The 21,164-nt window shown below is 46.3% G+C and overlaps 1 protein-coding gene across 3 annotated transcripts in view; it reads right to left on the minus strand.

The window, feature by feature from the left end:
- Window positions 1-21,164, minus strand: part of CEP104 (centrosomal protein 104) — a 44,493-nt gene that overhangs the window by 7,179 nt on the left and 16,150 nt on the right. For all 3 annotated transcript variants that reach the window (XM_073233072.1, XM_073233071.1, XM_073233070.1), the window contains 6 exons: window positions 20,025-20,219; window positions 19,343-19,510; window positions 18,646-18,819; window positions 7,367-7,543; window positions 3,872-4,078; window positions 3,349-3,465 (listed from right to left, as the gene is read on the minus strand). In XM_073233072.1, the coding sequence (XP_073089173.1) occupies window positions 3,349-3,465; window positions 3,872-4,078; window positions 7,367-7,543; window positions 18,646-18,819; window positions 19,343-19,510; window positions 20,025-20,219 (1,038 nt within the window). The remainder of the gene's footprint in view (window positions 1-3,348; window positions 3,466-3,871; window positions 4,079-7,366; window positions 7,544-18,645; window positions 18,820-19,342; window positions 19,511-20,024; window positions 20,220-21,164) is intronic.

Raw genomic sequence — 21,164 nt, forward strand, 5'->3', positions numbered from 1 at the left:
GTTTCAGAATTTCTACCAACGATGACGTGACCGCGAGGGCCCTCCCTGTGGCTCCCATCCTGCTTCGGGGAAATGGCCCCCGTCCAGGCCTCCGCCCTTCCAAGCCGGGCACCCGTCCTCAGTGTGTGCCCCAGGGCACCCCTTGCCTCATCTGCCTGCCTGTCCATGGCTCCGCCGGCTCCCCATTTCTGTCTGGACTTGCAGCCCTGTCTGCACAATGACCAGGGCTCCTGCCTTGTGCCCGCCCTACCCTCTCCTGGCCTGGCAGTCGCCCAGCTCCGTCTGACCAGACCCAGCTCCCGTCTCCCTCTCCACTGGCTCCTCCCGCTCTCCTGTCACTGTGTGTCAACCTCCCAGTGGTTTGGGCACACATCTGGGGAGACTGGTGATTTCCACCCTCCCTCCACAGCCTATATCATGCCTGGCAAACCCTGGAGGCCTGACTTCAAAACACACCGAGTCCAGGTCTTCTAGCAGCATCTCTCCCCAGGGCTGTGGCCGCTGCTTCTGAAGGCTCTCCAAAAACAGGGGCCCAGGGGACCCTTCGGTCCCTCCTCGGGGAGGTGACTGACTGCTGCTCACAGCCTTGCTGGCCTTCTCAGCCTCTCCTGACTTACCCTGGGTGTCGGTGCTGCCCGCGGTGCGCCAGCCAGGGGCTCCCCTGAGTCCTTGGCTCCCGGCTCTCACGCCGCCGGGAAGCTCTCGCCTCTCTCCAGCTCCCAAGCCCCCCGCTCTCCTCCCATGGGGCCCTGGCCCTGGCACCTTCCCTCCTTGATGAGGCATTTTCGTATTCTCCTTATTGACCGCCTGTCCCACCCTGACCGGGTGAGAGTCCACAGGGCAGGGCCATCAGTCGGCTCTGCCTACCGGGGTGGCCCTGGTTCCTAGAAGAGGGCCTGGCACACAAGTGCTCGATACGTAGCTGTGGGCTGACCAAGCAAGTCGGCATCGTGGAGTCCATAGGCTGAGGGGGGCCCCTGGCAGCACAGGCAGCCGTGCATCTGGGGGGCCTCTGTCACACTGGCTGCCATGTTCCCTTCCCCTTATGCCCAAGGGCGCTTAGGTCCAGGTGGCATTCCTAGTGGGCTGGATGGAAAGTCCCTTAGTCCTGGCAGAGATTCACTGCTGGGGTGGTGGTAAGTGGTGGACATGGCTACGGTGGTGGGTCCCACTGGCCTCCCATCTCCTCCTGACCTTAAAGCGCTGGGAAACGCTGACTCACCTTTTCTGCCTGCTACTCAGCCTTCTGAACACTGCTGGGGCCTCTACCCACACTGAACAGGTGCTGAACTCACGGCCTGGGTGACCAGCCATCCCAGCCTGGGGGCTTTGGGGCTTCCCGGAATTGAGGTTTTTCAGGAGAACAGGGACGTGGGTCACCCTGTGGCTACCATTTGAATGATGTGTTACAACATGGGTGTGGCCTGCCACATTGGTAGAAGATCAGATCCTACATCACAGGAAGTAACTTCTCTCAAACTCAGTCACTGAATATGGGAAACACTTAAGAATGTGATCTGGGAGCTGGACACGGGCTTAACAGGTGAATATTAAACTGGCAAATGGGGCTCACGTGATTTGTATGCCTAAGAGTAAAGAAAGCAAACTTAATGGATTCTAGGCATTAAAAAAATACTAATTAATGAGAGGTAGATTTATATATTTTTCAGAGGGACAATATAATCAATGCCAAAAGGTAAATTTTAGTTTTAAAATTTAATTTAGCTATGTATGCTTTGAGCAGCTTAGAAAACTCTTTAGTGATTTTTAAATCCTTTTTTCTAAAACTTGGGAGCAATTAGGAAATTAAAAATATTCTATCATTCACAAAAGTTCTGGAGATGGACAGTCTTGAAGACTGCTAACAATGTGAATGTGCTTAATGGCACAGAACTGTACACTTAAAATGGCTAAAATGGTAAATATTACATTATATGTATTTTCCACAATGAAAAAAGTGGAAAAGGAGATTCTCGCATTCTCAGAGCGGCCTCACTAGGGGCCCGGAGGCAGCAGGCGGGACCCGGCCCCTCCCCCCCTCTCCAGCCCCCGCCCCACTCCCCCCGTGTGAGGGCGGGGCTGTTTTGCCCCTTGCCCTACTTCCAGGGCCCAGGACGGTGTGGCACACACACACTGAGCAGCAGAGCCTGGACTGTCCTGGCTTAGCCACTCACTAGGTCATGACTTTAAGCGAGTCTTATTTGTATACTAGGAAAAATAATGCGTGCGTGACCTTCTTCGGCGGGTGGCTGTGAGGCTGACCGCATGTGGGAGTGACTGTGAACACCATTTACTGGGTGGCGCACCCTGGGCCCCGTCTCTGTCCCCCTCTGTACTCCTTGTGGCCTCTCTCCCCCTTCCCTTAGGGTTAGGCTGACATTCTAGTGTTGAGTTGAAATGTTAGACTTCTTGCCACAGGAATTTCAACATATATTTTGTCACATTTTCTTTCTTTTTAAAAACATTTTGTCTTTTTGTTAAAGCGGACCTGACCTCTAAAAGGTGGGAAAGCATATGCGGCCACCACAGGCCCGGGCTGACAGCAGGCCCTGGGACCTTCTCTCTCTGCTCAGGCGCTGCGTCACTGGCCACCTCACCCCTTTCCCCTTCTCCTTCTTTGCAAAAGGAGTTTTCTTTTAAGTTAAGGACTTAATCACAAAATCAGTATGAAACCGCATCACAGAAGCAGCGAAGTTCAGCAAAAAGTTTCTACTCAACTAAACACTGCCTGGTGCCCTCCTCTCTGGGGTCTCCCGGAGGTCTCCCCAGGCTCTCGGAGGGGGAGCACCGATGGGACACCTTCCTTTTGGAAGACACAGAAAGCAGACTTCCACGTCTAGGCGCATCTTCTCCATGGCCCCTGAAGGCTAGGAGCCCTGCACAGGGAATCGGCCCCTCGGCCACCTCCTCGCCCCGAGCTTCTCTCTAAACACTGCCACCGCCACCCCTCTGGGACATGGGGACCACGTGTGATCACCTGACATCGAATTCAAACTACCCAGTGGAGATGTCCCGTCATTTACCCCACAACTAAAGCAAAAACAAAGAAGGCGTCATTCGCACAGTGACGGGTAAAGCGAATCCAGCGAGCCGCGTGTCTGCGCGAGCAGGTCACAGGCTGCCGACCCGGAGCGCCGAGGACGGCAAGGAGGGGCCGGGGAAGGGCCGGGGAGGGGGCCGAGGACGGCCGGGGAGGGGGCCGAGGACGGCCGAGGAGGGGCCGGGGAAGGGCCGGGGAGGGGGCCGAGGACGGCCGAGGAAGGGCCGAGGAGGGGCCGAGGAGGGGCCGGGGACGGCGAGGAGGGGCCGGAGACGGGCCTGGGACGGGCCGAGGAGGGGCGCTCTTACCTTTGCAGCTGGGGCTTCTGTTCGTGTCTCTCTCAGGGCTGCTAACTGTCTTTGTAAAGCTTTAATTTCTTCTTTCTTCTGTTTTTCTGCCTCTTCTGTAGCCGCTTTTTTCTGGGCCTGATACGACAGTTACTCTTTCATTAGAATCGCTTTCGAGGGTGATCTTAGAAATTGGAAGACTAATCACAGTGCGTGAGTCACATTTCTCATCTCGTACAATAATCGCCAGGACTAGCAGTGTGACTAAGGTTACGCGTACATTCACCGGATTAATTTAACAAATGTTTCCTGAAGGCTAAAAGCTGCCAACATCCTTCAGGCTGTCATCCTTCCTGTCTACACATGGGGGGCTGAGCGTCTCATGGGCACAAGGTGGAAGGGCTGGGGATGGGAGCTCAGGGCACCAACACGCCGAGGGCGCCGTGTCTCCTGCACGTGCGGCTCCTCAGGTACCTCGGTGTATTCACGCACCAGACGCTTCTTGAGCACAGGGTCAGGTCATGACCGCATGGAGTTCACTTACCTTAATTTCGGCATCTGTAGGTCTGCCATCTATTTTAGCAAACCCCTCAAAAATTGTTTTATAGAGAACATTCTTGCGTGTGGTGGTGTCATCTGGAGGGAGGTACTCTAGAATCAAAGCCCCGTGCTGTTGATACATGTCCAGGATAATTCTGACCGCCGTCTCTCGGACCTCATACACTCTGTGCTCCAGGGCGCTCACTGAAAACTAAAAATAAAGTTGGGAGGGGTTCTTGTTGTTACTTTAAAATAATGAAATTAATTTTTTTTCCAGCATAAAAGAAATATAGGTACCTTATAGACGTCTGAAGAGTGAAATCCTCAGAATTCCAGCTATTATGCTATTATGATACTGTTTACCTTCCACACGTAGATGAACTTATGTTTGTATATATAACTTGTGTTTTTGTTTTTTTCCACTTAACACATTCATAAGCACTTTATAGGCTATATCCTGGGACTTCACATCAAGTATTACACAATGTTCCATTCGCAGAGAAGAGGAAATACAATAAACTTCATGCACCCTCCACCTCCGTTAACTGGCATTACAACTTTAGTTACAGATCTTTTCTTTTTATTCCAAGGAAAGAAAACACCTTGGCCATCATGCAAGTCCCCTTTGAGGGGCCCCTGGGCTTGCTGCCTTCTCATCCTCCTTAGACGCATGGCTGTCTGGAGGCTGGCATGTCGCCCACCTCAAGTCTGCGTTTATGGGAGGGTGTGTGCACATAGTTTTGGCCTGACATTCTAAAGTGCTAGCCCTTCTGAAGTTGTTTTTCTAGGTGATGTCCCTTCTCAAGAGTTGGGCATGACCCTTCATCCAACCCTTGCCATTCATCTACCTGTACCTGGCTCTCCGTCACAGCAGCCTGGTGTCAGGCACTCGTCCCGGCTGGACTGGTCTTCCCACGCCGGGCACATCCATGTCACCCAGTGGCCCCCTGGGCATCCTCACCCACTGCGGCCTGAGCCTGCTGCACTGTTCCAATCCCTCTCCAGTAGAGGCGCCCTCAGGAGCTGGACCACCTCCACAAGCACCGACCTGAGGGAGCCCACCCCCACTGACCACCTCCTACCTTGCCAGCTCACTGCCTCTGCAGTGCTGGGGGGACCCCTGGCTTATGCTGCCACATCCTTCCGGCCCCCATCTCCCTCTGGCCCTTGCCACCCTGCATGCCATGAAGTCACTCCTGGCACTCACACAGTCACACGACCCCTCACAATCCAGGACCCCTCCTCCTTCCTGTGCATTCTCTGATGGAGTGGGCTGCAGCTGCAGACCAGAGAATCATGCTGCCTGGTTTCACGTGGGTCTTAGCCGCTGACAGTGTGCACAGTAACTGATGCGGCTGGCCTGCCTTCTCAGACGTCAAGGGGAGCCTCTCACCCTTCTTTCTCGCCCCTCAGACCCCCACTGTCTGTCCTTGGCTCTGAGCTGACTGCCTCCTGCTACGAGGATGACTGGTCCTCCCCACTCTGAGCCAGACTTCATGTGTAGCACGGGGTCTGACCCCTCTGGCCGCCTCAGGGACTCTGCTCCTGCGGGTGAACCCTCCCCACCCTTCTCACTTCTGTCCATCTCTCCTTCTCCTTTTCCCTCCTTCTGGATCAAAACATGCCACCAGCATGTTACAGACCAGAATACAGCTCAACACCAGCCTGCCAGTCATCCCCGGGGCACAACTAACCACACTTGCCAGGCCCCTGTGGCCAGGTGGGGCCATCCTGGTCAGTGGAAATGCAGTGGGAGGGGCCTGGCCCATAAAGACTCCTGGTCACCACCCTCTGGCCTTTCCTTTATTCAGGGACCTCCAAGGTCCTGTGGCAAAGCCGGTGGCATCCCACTTGGAGGAACCTGAGTCCCTGAATGGCTGCATGGAAGAGAGCACCTGCTGTCCCTGCAAACCACCTGGACAGCAACAGGAAGAGTGATACACCTGGACTGTGCCAGGCCTGAAGCTTCAGCCTCTACTGACAGTCCTGGAGTTCAAATGTGTGGGACAGCCTCCGTGCTTCCGCAGTGGGAGCAAGAAGCTGAGCATGGAGGCAGGGAAGAGGGACCCATGTTGTGCCAGGCAAACAGGTGCTACAACAGTTGCCCCTATGACTCAGAAGGCAGTCACAGCCTACTGAGCTGGTTGTGCTCGAGGTGTATGGAAACAATCAGGATATTGGTGTATTTGAGCTACAACCAGTGCCTCTGGCTTCTTTACAAAATAACGAGGGGACCTTAGAGAATAAGCAACCGGCAGTCATAAATGAAAGGGTGGGCAGCCCGAGGTCTGAGCAGAGGGGCACCCCGGCCTGGCATGTGCTAACTGGCATGGGCACAGGAGCCCTCTGAGGGCCAGTGTGAGCAGCCCGCAGGGCCCAGGACAGAAGTGGGCAGCCTGCGGAGGAGCCCGCAACCCGGTCCAGGCAGAGGTGGGGCACTGACTGGGGAGCAAGCAGTGGAAGAGCCCTGGCAAGCTCTGGACGTCAGTTCAGAAGGAGCCCACAGCACTTGGTGAGCAAACGGAAGAAAAGCAGTGCCATTTACAGACACGGGGATGGCTGAGAAAAGTGGCTCAGATGTAAGGCAGGAGTTCGAGATGGACATAGGAAGTGTGTGGCCTGACACCCGTGGGGAGATGCTGAGTGGGACAGGCCCGAGGTTCCGAGCCTTCCACAGGTGACGAGGTGCGGATGAGACCACCAAGGGGATGTGTGTAAAGAAAAGGGAAGGATCAGGCCTCGGCATTTCAAACTTAAAAGTTGGGAAGATGAAGAATCGGTACAGGCACCGAGACATGGGGCTGCATGCTACCAGGGGACACGGAGTGGAGGCAGTCCTCCCAGAGTGATCCAGTCGTGGTGTAAGGCACGCCTCCAGGCACGGAACATGTGAATGGAGAGGCCTGGACACCATTTGCCTTCCTGCCGTGCAAACCTAATCATGTCAGACCCCAATCCAGTTTCTGAGTCAGTCAGTGGATATGTGCACTCAGCAGAGGAGAAAGACAGCATTTAAATCGTATCAGAGCTGCCTTCGCCTCCTCCAGTGCCAGGCACAAAGGGCAGCCAGCCAGGGACGCTGCATGGGAGAGCTTCTTACCTGCCTGGCTGGCCAACATGCTGGCTACACGCTGGGAGCTATACTCCCAACACAACTGAAATCCATTAGTGGGGAATTTGATTTGGCAGCACCTTTCTCTCCCTTGACTGCCATGACTTCAATGGGGTGTCCAAAGCACAGTCAATTCCTGTGCAAACACAGTTGCTATCCTCTATCACACTGCAGTCACCTCTCACTGACAAGGTTCTCCAGCATTTGTTTATCACACGGACAAGGATCTGTATAGACTGCATAACCCGGAAAGCAGGAAGACTTGCATGCTAGGGGGACAATGGCTGTTTTTCTCAACTCATTCATTTAGACCATGAATACCGAGGTGACGTTCCCCATGCTCCAGGCACCGTCCTGGCACGGAGGCCCTGGCAGCTTGGCGCTTACCTCCATCACATCGCCCACAGTGAAGCCTGATCCCTCGGTGCCCAGGTCTCTGAGCAGCCGGGCCAGGAGGTCTATCTGGCTCTTTGCCAGGTGAGTCGAAGAGTTTGCTTTTAATGGCTGCATCAAGTAAGATGGAATGATTTGGAGAGACTTAACTTCCTTAAACAAGGCCATTTCCTATAAAAGCCAACAGAATTTGTTAATTTTCACTGGAAAGTACTGGAGACAATTTAGTGCCATTTAGTATGATCCTCAAAGTTCACACTGAAGGAAATGAAAAAAGGGGCTAAAACATGACAGTGAGAGACAGCCGTGAAATCACTGCTCTGTGAGCCCAGGTTTCTCCTGAAGATAAAACAGCATTAAGACAAAAACCTGAGGTGTAAGAAATAAAGCCACGACCACCTGGGATTCCTGACAGGTTTCCATAAGAGAACGTTAAGTACCACTCCATATTTAACATCTCTAAATAAAGGAGCGCTCCTGTAATCAAGATATTTATCATGCAATTAGTTGGACACAGAGAAAGGAAGAGATGATAAAACAGTGAAGCATGTGAGGTCAGTACTGGTGGGGATCCGATCCAACAGGTCTGCCGGTCACAGCAGTGAACCTTTCATCGTGCTGGCATGATTAACGCTATATTTGGGTCTCTGAGTGGTTCTGTACAAATAGGAAAGGGAAAAGAAAGGGACATTGCTCAGAGCAGTAGGGGCCATGAACTCCCCAGATGACAGATGCCACCATGAATAAGCCAAATTCAGCCGAGTTCAGCCATGCTGGCTGGCAAAGACTCTTAGCCCTGCAGTGAACTGCTATGGGGCCATGTCAATGGTGGGGGGCCATTTCTGCACTGCCATGCCACTCAGAAACTGATGTGGCTTAAAAATGACAACTGAAGCAATGCCACACTCTCATTCCAATGTGTCTTTTGAGAGATGACATCTCCTCCCAATTCTGAGCTGTTTAACAAGGAATATCTTAAGACTTGATTGTTACTTATTTTTACCTTCTTATTAGTTCTTATTTCTCTGAGCACATTCACAAAATGTCATATAAAATTTTAGGGAAGTCTATCCCTGATAAACATAGATGCAAAAATTCTGAACAAATTATTAGCAAACCAAATTAAAAAATACATACAAAAGATTATCATGATTTATTCCAGGGATTCAAGGATGGTACAATATTCATAAATCCATCAATATCATACACCATATTAACAAAAAGAAGGATAAAAACCACATGATCATCTCCATAGATGCTGAAAAAGCATTTGACAAAATTCAACATCCATTCATGATAAAAACTCTCAACAAAATGGGTACAGAGGGCCAGTACCTCAACATAATAAAGGCCATATATGATAAACCCACAGCCAGTGTCATACTTCACAGCAAAAAGCTGAACACTTTTCCTCTAAGATCTGGAACAAGACAAGCATGCCCACTCTTGCCACTGTTATTCAACACAGTCCTGGAAGTCCTAGCCATGGCAATCAGACAACACAGAGAAATAAAAGGCATCCAGATTGGTGAGGAAGAAGTTAAACTCACTGTTTGCAGATGACATAATATTGCACATAGAAAACCCTATAGAATCCACCAAAAAACTACTAGAATAAATGAATTCACCAAAGCTGCAGGATACAAAATTAATACACAGAAATCTGTTGCACTCCTGTATACTAACAATGAACTGGCAGAAAGAGAAATCAGGAAAACAATTCCATTCACAATTGCATCACAAAGAATAAAATACCTACGAATAAACCTAACCAAGGAATGAAAGACCTACACTCTGAAAACTACAAGACACTCATGAGGGAAATTAAAGAAGGCACTAAAAAATGGAAATCTATCCCATGCTCATGGGTAGGAAGAATTAATATTGCCAAAATGGCCATCCTGCCTAAAGCAATCTACAGATTCAATGCAATCCCTATCAAAATACCAACACATTCTTTAATGAACTAGAATAAATACTTCTAAAATTCATATGGAACCACAAAAGACCCCGAATAGCCAAAGCAATCCTGAAGCTGGGGGGATTATGCTCCCTGACTTTAAGTTCTACTACAAAGCCACAGTAATCAAAACAACTTGATACTGGCACAAGAACAGACCCATAAATCAATTGAGGAAGAATAGAGAGCCCAGATATAAACCCATGCATCTAAGGTTAATTAATATACAATAAAGGAGCCATAGACATACAATGGGGAAAAGACAGCCTTGTCAACAACTGGTGTTGGCAAAACTGGACAGTTACATGTAAGAGAATGAAACTGGATTATTGTCTAACTCCATACACAAAAATAAATTCAAAATGGATCAATGACATGAATGTGAGTCATAAGACCATAAAACTCTTAGAATAAAATAGGCAAAAATCTCTTGAATATAAACATGAGCAACTTTTTCCTGAACACATCTTCTTGGGCAAGGGAAACAAAATTAAAAATGAACAAGTGGGACTATATCAAACTAAAAAGCATCTGCACAGCAAAGGACACCATCAGCAGAACAAAAAGGCATCCTACAGTGTGGGAGAATATATTTGTAAATGACTCATCTGATAAGGGGTTAACATCCAGACACTTCTCCAAAGAAATTCAGATGGTCAAGAGGCACATGAAAAGATGCTCCACTTTGCTAATCATCAGGCAAAGACAAGGAACAACAAATGCCGGTGAGGATGCGGAGAAGGGGAACCCTCCTACACTGCTGGTGGGAATGTAAATTCATGCAACCGCTGTGGAAAGCAGTATGGAGGTTCCTCAAAAACTAAAAATAGGAATACCATTTGACCCAATAATTCCACTCCTAGGAATTTACCTAAAGAAAACAAAATCCCTGGTTCAAAAAGTCATATGCACCCCTATGTTTATCACTGTACTGTTTGCAATAGCCAAGATATGGAAGCAACCTAAGTGTCCATCAGTAGAAGAATGGATAAAGAACATGTGGTACATATACACAGTACAGTATTATTCAGCCATAAAAAGAAAAGAAATCCTGCCATTTGCAACAACATGGATGGGTCTGGAAGGTATTATGCTCAGTGAAATAAGCCAGGCGGAGAAAGACAAATACCGTATGACTTGTGTAATATAAAAACAAAGTAAAACAGAAGGAAGAAAACAGCATTAGACTCACAGACACTGAGAAGTGATCAGTGGTTACCAAGGGGGAGGGGTGGGGGCACAGGGATGTTGAACTACCGTGATGTACATTTGATAAAATAAAAAAAATATATTTATATTATTTTTTGTTGTTGTTGTTGTTGCTGTTGTTGTTTTGGTTTGGAGAGTGCTTTTTGGAAGTCTTAAAGGGGCAGGGCAGGACATTTAGTCGAGAGGCAGGGAATCTGGGATCTCTGGGCACTCTAACCCCCTGGGCAGCAGGGAGCACGGAGGCCCCCTATGGAGATAAATAGCCTCCCGGCCGCTCCCCCTCCAACAGGGCTCCACCATTTTGGAGGAACAGCGCCAGCCAGGCCATGCCCACAGCAACAGCGGAGATAAACCCCAAAGCAACTGGGCAGGAAGCAGAAGCCCTGTCTGCACACAGCTGCCCAGCACAAGCCACTAGAGGCCGCTGTTCTCCCAGGAAAAGGCCACAAACCAACAAGAAGGGAAGCTCTTCCAGCCGTCACTCGTACCAGCTCTGCAAACTATCTCTATCACCATGAAAAGGAAAAACTACAGGCAGACAAAGATCACAGAGACAACACCTGAGAGGGAGACAGACCTAACCAGTCCTCCTGAAAAAGAATTCAAAATACAAATCATGAACATGCTGACAGAGATGCAGAGAAAAATGCAAAAGCAATGGGATGAAGTCCGGAGGGAGATCACAGATGTCAGGAAGGAGATCACAGAAGTGAAACAATCCCTGGAAGGACTTATAAGCAGAATGGATAAGATGCAAGAGGCCATTGAAGGAATAGAAGCCAGAGAACAGGAACGTATAGAAGCTGACACAGAGAGAGATAAAAGGATCTCCAGGAATGAAACAACACTAAGAGAACTATGTGACCAATACAAAAGAAATAATATTCATATTATAGGGGTACCGGAAGAAGAAGAAAGAGGAAAAGGGATAGAAAGTCTCTTTGAAGAAATAATTGCTGAAAACTTCCCCAAACTGGGGGAGGAAATAATCGAACAGACCAAGGAAATACACAGAACCCCCAACAGAAAGGATCCAAGGAGGACAACACCAAGACACATAGTAATTAAAATGGCAAAGATCAAGGACAAGGAAAGAGTTTTAAAGGCAGCTAGAGAGAAAAAGGTCACCTATAAAGGAAAACCCATCAGGCTATCATCAGACTTCTCGACAGAAACCCTACAGGCCAGAAGAGAATGGCATGATATACTTAATGCAATGAAACAGAAGGGCCTTGAACCAAGGATACTGTATCCAGCACGACTATCATTTAAATATGATGGTGGGATTAAACAATTCCCAGACAAGCAAAAGCTGAGGGAATTTGCTTCGCACAAACCACCTCTATAGGGCATCTTATGGGGACTGCTCTAAATGGGAGCACCCCTAAAAAGAGCACAGAACAAAACACACAACATATGAAGAATGGAGGAGGAGGAATAAGAAGGGAGAGAAGAAAAGAATCTCCAGACAGTGTATATAAAACAGCTCAATAAGTGAGCTAAGTCAGGCAGTAAGATACTAAAGAGGCTAACCTTGAACCTTTGGTAACCACAAATTTAAAGCGTGCAATGGCAATAAGTACATATCTCTCAATAGTCACCCTAAATGTAAATGTACTTAATGCACCAATCAAAAGACGCAGAGTAATAGAATGGATAAAAAAGCAAGACCCATCTATATGCTGCTTACAAGAAACTCACCTCAAACCCAAAGACATGCACAGACTAAAAGTCAAGGGATGGAAAAACATATTTCAGGCAAACAACAGTGAGAAGAAAGCAGGTGTTGCAGTACTAATATCAGACAAAATAGACTTCAAAACAAAGAAAGTAACAAGAGATAAAGAAGGACACTACATAATGATAAAGGGCTCAGTCCAACAAGAGGATATAACCATTCTAAATATATATGCACCCAACACAGGAGCACCAGCATATGTGAAACAAATACTAACAGAACAAAAGGGGGAAATAGAATGCAATGCATTCATTTTAGGAGACTTCAACACACCACTTACCCCGAAGGATAGATCCACCGGGCAGAAAATAAGTAAGGACACACAGGCACTGAACAACACACTAGAACAGATGGACCGAATAGACATCTATAGAACTCTACATCCAAAAGCTACAGGATATACATTCTACTCAAGTGCACATGGAACATTCTCCAGAATAGACCACATACTAGCTCACAAAAAGAGCCTCAGTAAATTCCAAAATATTGAAATTCTACCAACCAATTTTTCAGACCACAAAGGTATAAAACTAGAAATAAACTCTACAAAGAAAACAAAAAGGCTCACAAACACATGGAGGCTTAACAACATGCTTCTAAATAATCAATGAACAAATCAAAATAGAGATCAAGGAATATATAGAAACAAATGACAACAACAACACAAAGCCCCAACTTCTGTGGGATGCAGCGAAAGCAGTCTTAAGAGGAAAGTATATAGCGATCCAGGCACACTTGAAGAAGGAAGAACAATCCCAAATGAATAGTCTAACATCACAATTATCAAAACTGGAAAAAGAAGAACAAATGAGGCCTAAAGTCAGCAGAAGGAGGGACATAATAAAGATCAGAGAAGAAATAAACAAAATTGAGAAGAATAAAACAATAGCAAAAATCAACGAAACCAAGAGCTGGTTCTTTGAGAAAATAAACAAAATAGATAAGCCTCTAGCCAAACTTATTAAGAGAAAGAGAATCAACACAAATCAACAGAATCAGAAATGAGAATGGAAAAATCACGACAGACTCCACAGAAATACGAAGAATTATTAAAGACTACTATGAAAACCTATATGCCAACAAGCTGGAAAACCTAGAAGAAATGGACAACTTCCTAGAAAAATACAACCTCCCAAGACTGACCAAGGAAGAAACACAAAAGTTAAACAAACCAATTACGAGCAAAGAAATTGAAATGCTAATCAAAAAACTACCCAAGAACAAAATCCCGGGGCCGGACGGATTTACCTCGGAACTTTATCAGACACACAGAGAAGACATAATACCCATTCTCCTTAAAGTTTTCCAAAAAATAGAAGAGGAGGGAATACTCCCAAACTCATTCTATGAAGCCAACATCACCCTAATACCAAAACCAGGCAAAGACCCCACCAAAAAAGAAAATTACAGGCCAATATCCCTGATGAATGTAGATGCAAAAATACTCAATAAAATATTAGCAAACAGAATTCAACAGCATATCAAAAGGATCATACACCATGACCAAGTGGGATTCATCCCAGGGATGCAAGGATGGTACAACATTCGAAAATCCATCAACATCATCCACCACATCAACAAAAAGAAAGACAAAAACCACATGATCATCTCCATAGATGTTGAAAAAGCATTTGACAAAATTCAACATCCATTCATGATAAAAACTCTCAGCAAAATGGGAATAGAGGGCAAGTACCTCAACATAATAAAGGCCATATATGATAAACCACAGCCAACATTATACTGAACAGCGAGAAGCTGAAAGCATTTCCTCTGAGATCGGGAACTAGACAGGGATGCCCACTCTCCCCACTGTTATTTAACATAGTACTGGAGGTCCTAGCCACGGCAATCAGACAAAACAAAGAAATACAAGGAATCCAGATTGGTAAAGAAGAAGTTAAACTGTCACTATTTGCAGATGATATGATATCGTACATAAAAAACTCTAAAGACTCCACTCCAAAACTACTAGAACTGATATCGGAATACAGCAAAGTTGCAGGATACAAAATTAACACACAGAAATCTGTGGCTTTCCTATACACTAACAATGAACCAATAGAAAGAGAAATCAGGAAAACAATTCCATTCACAATTGCATCAAAAAGAATAAAGTACCTAGGAATAAACCTAACCAAAAAAGTGAAAGACCTATACCCTGAAAACTACAAGTCACTCTTAAGAGAAATTAAAGGGGACACTAACAAATGGAAACTCATCCCATGCTCATGGCTAGGAAGAATTAATATCATCAAAATGGCCATCCTGCCCAAAGCAATATACAGATTTGATGCAATCCATAAAATTACCAGCAACATTCTTCAGTGAACTGGAACAAATAATTCAAAAATTCATATGGAAACACCAAAGACCCCAAATAGCCAAAGCAATACTGAGAAAGAAGAATAAAGTAGGGGGGATCTCACTCCCCTACTTCAAGCTCTACTACAAAGCCATAGTAATCAAGGCAATTTGGTACTGGCACAAGAACAGAGCCACAGACCAATGGAACAGAATAGAGACTCCAGACATTAACCCAAACATATATGGTCAATTAATATTTGATAAAGGAGCCATGGACATACAATGGCGAAATGGCAGTCTCTTCAACAGATGGTGCTGGCAAAACTGGACAGCTACATGTAGGAGAATGAAACTGGACCATTGTCTAACCCCATACACAAAAGTAAATTCAAAATGGATCAAAGACCTGAATGTAAGTAATGAAACCATAAAACTCTTAGAAAAAAACATAGGCAAAAACCTTTTAGACATAAACATGAGTGACCTCTTCTTGAACATATCTCCCCAGGCAAGGAAAACAACAGCAAAAATGAACAAGTAGGACTATATTAAGTTGAAAAGCTTCTGTACAACAAAAGACACCATCAATAGAACAAAAAGGAACCCTACAGTATGGGAGAATATATTTGTAAATGACAGATCCAATAAAGGCTTGACGTCCAAAATATATAAACAGCTCAGATGCCTCAACAAACAAAAAACAAATAATCCAATTAAAAAATGGGCAGAGGAACTGAACAGACAGTTCTCCAGAAAAGAAATGCAGATGGCCAACAGACACATGAAAAGATGCTCCACATCGCTTGTCATCAGAGAAATGCAAATTAAAACTACAATGAGATATCGCCTCACACCAGTAAGGATGGCTGCCATCCAAAAGACAAACAACAACAAATGTTGGCGAGGCTGTGGAGAAAGGGGAACCCTCCTACACTGCTGGTGGGAATGTAAATTAGTTCAACCATTGTGGAAAACAGTATGGAGGTGCATCAAAATGCTCAAGACAGACCTACCATTTGACCCAGGAATTCCACTCCTAGGAATTTACCCTAAGAACGCAGCAATCAAGTTTGAGAAAGACAGATGCACCCCTATGTTTATCGCAGCACTATTTACAATAGCCAAGAATTGGAAGCAACCTAAATGTCCATTGGTAGATGAATGGATAAAGAAGATGTGGTACATATACACAATGGAATACTACTCAGCCATAAGAAGAGGGCAAATCCTACCATTTGCAGCAACATGGATGGAGCTGGAGGGTATTATGCTCAGTGAAATAAGCCAAGCGGAGAAAGAGAAATACCAAATGATTTCACTCATCTGTGGAGTATAAGAACAAAGGAAAAACTGAAGGAACAAAACAGCAGCGAAATTACAGAACCCAAAAATGGACTAACAGGTACCAAAGGGAAAGGAACTGGGGAGGATGGGTGGGCAGGGAGGGATAAGGGGGGGGGAAGAAGAAAGGGGGTATTAAGATTAGCATGCATGCGGGGAGGGAGAAAGGGGAGGGTGGGCTACACAACACAGAGAGGACAAGTAGTGATTCTACAACATTTTGCTAAGCTGATGGACAGTGACTGTAAAGTGGTTTATAGGAGGGATCTCGTATAGGGGAGAGCATAGTAAACATAATATTCTTCATGTAAGTGTAGATTAAAGATAACAAAAAAAAAAAAAGAAAGAAAGAGAAGGGGGATTACTCCTTGATAGGATAAAACTAATGGAAAATCAATGATTAACGCATGCTTTAAATATCCTTAATTTTGATCACTTAAAGGGTGTCAGATGATCAGCTATGGAGGTATACTTTTCTGATAATATTCCTTTCTCTTAAAAAAAATACAAAACAGTTCCTGTGTGGTGATCTCCAATGAGTTCTTCACAATGATATAAAGGGCATATCAAAGTGTGGGCAAAGGGTCTGTTTGTGTTTATACAGAGGATCAAAGCCTAATTTGGCTACCCAGAAAATGAACTAAGATACGATATGAAGAAGAACTTCCAGCATCAGCACTCTCTGGAAGACTCATACCAGAAGATGATCATCAAAAACCTCCACAAAGATCCAGGCGATGCTGCAGTTGTAGCTGCATTCATCCCACCGGTTCCTGGACTCGTCATTGGAATGAAGAAGGAGATACCTAAGCTGGCCTGTGCTTTCAGTAAAGCAACAAATTTGACTGGATCTATACTGTTGGAACTCAACCAAGAATTAGGAGAAGTGCAAGTTGTAGCACTCCAAAATCTTACGACTACAGACTATCTACTGTTAAAAGAACATATGGGATGTGAACAGTTCCCAGGAATGGGTGGTTTTAATTTGTCTGATTTCTCTCAGACTGTTCAAGTTCAGTTGGACAATATCCACCATATCATAGACAAATTTTCACAAATGTCTAGGGTGCCTAACTGGTTTTCTTGGCTTCACTGGAGATGGATGGTAATTATAGATCTGCTTTGGTTATGTAACTGTATTCCTATTATTTTAATGTGTGTGTGCAATTTAATTAGTAGTTTAAAACCTATACATGCTTAAGTTACTCCACAAGAAGATATGTCAAAGAAATAATCCTCCCATGTTTTTTTCCATCTGCTACCTCTATAGCTTTTCTTCTTCCTTCCTAATTACAACGCTTAAATAGAATTCGTGCCTCATATCGAATTTACCGAGTATCATAATTCCTCCAAGTTGTAAAGATACCTCAAGACAAATGCTGGGCATAGAAACCACAGGGCATAAATCTGCAAAGAAGTAAAAAGCTAACCTTTTCAAACAATATGGCTTCTCTCTCACTTACCAACTTTACATTTCCCTGTATGGCCCCGGAAGATGACTGGTTGGCCAGAGACGGGTAAGATTCCTCAAGGGAGGAACAACCTAAGACAGGCACAGTCGCAGGGGGGCCATCAGGTGAGAAATTGGGGATCAACAGAGGTGAGGCTCAGAACCTCACCCCCCCTGTTTTGAGAGAAATCTTCTGCATCCGTGGATGTTTTGCTGCCCTTGTCTAGCTTGGATTAATACTTAGTCCATAGGCACACACCTGATCATCTACATTTGCTCTCTTACAGCACTAAACTATGTTTTCTACCTCTATCTTGCATCTACCTACCACTTCAGCACTTTATTAAAAATAAAAATAATAATAATAATAAAGGGAGAAATGTGGGATCCACATATAAATCAAGTATAAAAATCAAATGAATATTCATATTTGACCTGATTGTTTATAGTTCATAATGCGTGATCAAAACCGAAAGTTTCTGTGATGAGTGCCCTTGCACTGTTCACCGTGTAAGAACTTATTCACTATGTAAGAATTTGTTCTCCATGTAAGAACTTGTTCCTTATGCTTCAGAAGATTGGAGACTGACGAGAATTAGGCTGGGGGTGGATTAATGACTGTGCATTGAGCATTGACCCCCCCTATACAGAATTTTATTGTTGTTTACAACCATTTGATCAATAAATATGAGAGATGCCCTCTCAAAAAATAAAAAAATAAAAATAAAAATAAAAATAAAATATAGTTTAGGGAATTCATAGAATTTCTGAAGCTGCACATGGACCTTTACTCAGGAACGCCTAGACTCGATGAACTCAGTAGCTGAAGAGCGCAGCACAGTTTGTAACCACTTGGCATGAGTGGAGCCGAGAGCCTCTTACTCGCTCACTTTTCCCTCCGTGCTCCCCGCAATGCCTCGCCTAGAGAGGCATGTTTGTTGAAATGGTAAAATATTACATTGACAGTTATATATTTATTATTTCTTTAGCCCCAATTTCCTATTCTTATTTTTCCATGTATTTTTATTTCTTAAAAAAATTAATAGCATTTGTCGAATAAGAGAAACTCTAGAAGAAACAAACTGTACATTCTAATCAATGTTCATCATCTGAGGCAAACTTGACCTCCTGGAGCATAAGGAGAACATGACTGAGTCCCTAGCGACCAGAGGACGCTCTTGGCTGAGATGGACTCTTGGGTTAAGGAAACCAAGTACCATAATTTATGTTATTATTTACAGCCTCCAATTTTACGGCCAAGTTCATACCTGAATAAAATTTGAAGCTATAATGCGGAGCCGTGCAGAAGAATCTCCAGCCCTGGTGAGCAGAATAGGAATGGTTCTTTCCACACAGTGACTTGTTTCAAGTTTACTCAGTTTATGTTTTGGAATATATTGTGTAATTATCATTTTTAACAATTTCAAAGAAGCCTGGAAGACCTAAGAAAAAGTGATAGAGACAGGTGAGCTCCGGTAACTGAATCCCACAAAAGTAAGTGTGACATTTACTACTGGCAGTAAACGCGAGCGGTAGTGGAGGTCACCTGGTGCCCGTCTGAAGGGCTGGAGGAGGCAAGCTGCTTCCCCAGTAGGGTCCTGGCATGGGGGCCCGCGTTCTCCTATCTGTGTCCTGCCACACGCGACACTCCCCCGCCAAGCCAGCCCCTATCACCCGCTGAGAGGGATGCGCTCTTGGATCCATGTGGCAGTCGTGCTCTTTTGAGTTAGAAAAACAGTGACCTGCAAGCTCACAGGCCTCGTGAACCGAACACCCACCATGGTGAGCTGGGCTCTGGGCCGGGCTTTCGGGAGCGTGGGGGAAGCTGCCCTTCCTGCTGGAGAACCTGCACGCCTGGTGGCGCCGCCACACTGCAGGACCGTCACGCAGTGACCAGGCCACCTCACGGGCTACTCTCACCTCTGGGGAGTGTCACGGCATGTCACACAGACGCTGGGGCCTCACCGGGGTCACCGTGTCTCTGACGGCTCTTCTGATGAGGACAGTGGCTGCTCTCAGGGTGCTCTTTACGTCCTCCCTCGAGGTCCCGACAGGCATCTCCACCAACTGCTTACACAAGGCGAGCAGCGCATCTTCCCGGTACGACCAGGTCTTGGAATAGGCCCCTGCGACCTGCCACAGACCGAGGCCTGCTGACTCAGAGCGGGCGTTTCTGTGACACCGCCACCCCCATACTGTGCAACCGGGCCTTGGTTTTGAATGAAGAAAAATCTTTTCTAAGAACAGGATAATCATTTTTCCAATAAGGAAAGTTTAAAACTATGTGGAAATATGGACAGTATTAAGATCTCCACCAGGAGAGGTTTTGAGCCGAGAACTCAGGGAAAGGCTGCTGGGCTCGTTTTGCGAAGGGGATGCAGTTGGCTTCCATTTGCTCTGTGCCGCCAGCATTTCCCCGGGACGGGTGGGTGTCTGGCAGAGGGAGCTGTGCTCAGCCTGGCCCTGTCCTACCAGAAACGCCCAGCCTTAGACGAGCGCTCATTCACAAGACCTAACGTCCGCTTAGGCTTCGGTTTTGCATACTCAGCAATGATCCCAGGACTCTTCAGTGGCGTAACTGGGGCAGAGGGAACGAGCAGGGTGACACCACGTGCCCATACAACACGCTCGGCACCTCCCTTCTTACCAAGGTCTCCCCGAGCACCTCCACGGCGGAGCTGGCCTCCCTCAGCGCCTTCTCTGTTAGGGGCTCAGGCTCGCCCCCAGAGCTTCCTTTGGGAGCCTCGCTGGCGTCCGCGTCACTCTTCTGGGGCTCTGGGGCTGCTGCAGGCTGCCTGCGGACAGTGGGAAGAGGCCGCTCGTCGTGCGGCAGGACCTCGAGCTGTGGGAAAGGGAGGGCGGCTGCAGAGCTCAGCGGGCTGGCACTCTCCGCCCCGAGACCCTGCGCCTGCCCCACAGGATTCCTGCTCCCCTGACCCAGGCTGGATGGCGGCCTTTTGCTAAACTATCAGTCCCACCTGATCAGAATAATGTATATAATAGGATGTAACTGAAAAAATTAGATCACAGTTTCTATTCTGTAAACTTATTAGAGACCTAATAAAAAAGCAATGTAGATTCTGGCTCAACTACTATCTGCCCCCAGCAATTTCAGTCCAATCGACATGTAGATTGCTGAACTAAAAGCTTACTTTTTTTCTGACAAGGCTTTGATTTTGTTCTTAGTTTATGACTTAGAAATAAGCATTGGGCCTCATTTTAAACATGCTCATTATCCGGCAGCCTCACACTTAAAGCAGGCAGCAAGTCACAGATGTGCAAACAGCCTCTTTCCGCAGTGCCTCCTGCTCTGGGCCGGCTGCGGTCTGACCCTTCCTCCTTTACCTCCAGACATCCTTGCGGAGCAGTGCCGGCGCGCCAGGCCCCGGGGCCAGAGCTTCTGTTCTCATGGGGGACATGGGTACACAAGTGGACGTAAGTAGCCAACTCTCAGGGAATTAGGTGGGAATAGAATGAGAGCGGCTCCTGAGTCCCTCTCTGAGGCAGCTGTCACTGTGGGCTGAGCAGACAAGGGAGCTCTTTATTCACACTTAATACATATGGAGATATTGAGTGTATACAGCGTGTGAGCATAAGTTTCTCATATTCTAAAATTTACTGAAGTTTTACTAAAATGCCAAAAGAGGATAAATTAGAGTATTTTGAAGTTCAGTTATTACATATAACAATCAAGCTATAGGTGAGAGGCCACGGGTGGAATGACGGAGACACTCAAAGATGTGCCTAAGGGTGCGAGTATCTTGGGGGTGGCCAGCAGTACAGCCCT

Source organism: Manis javanica, chromosome 4 (genome assembly GCF_040802235.1).
Source record: "Manis javanica isolate MJ-LG chromosome 4, MJ_LKY, whole genome shotgun sequence".
In the NCBI taxonomy this organism is placed as follows: Eukaryota; Metazoa; Chordata; class Mammalia; order Pholidota; family Manidae; genus Manis; species Manis javanica.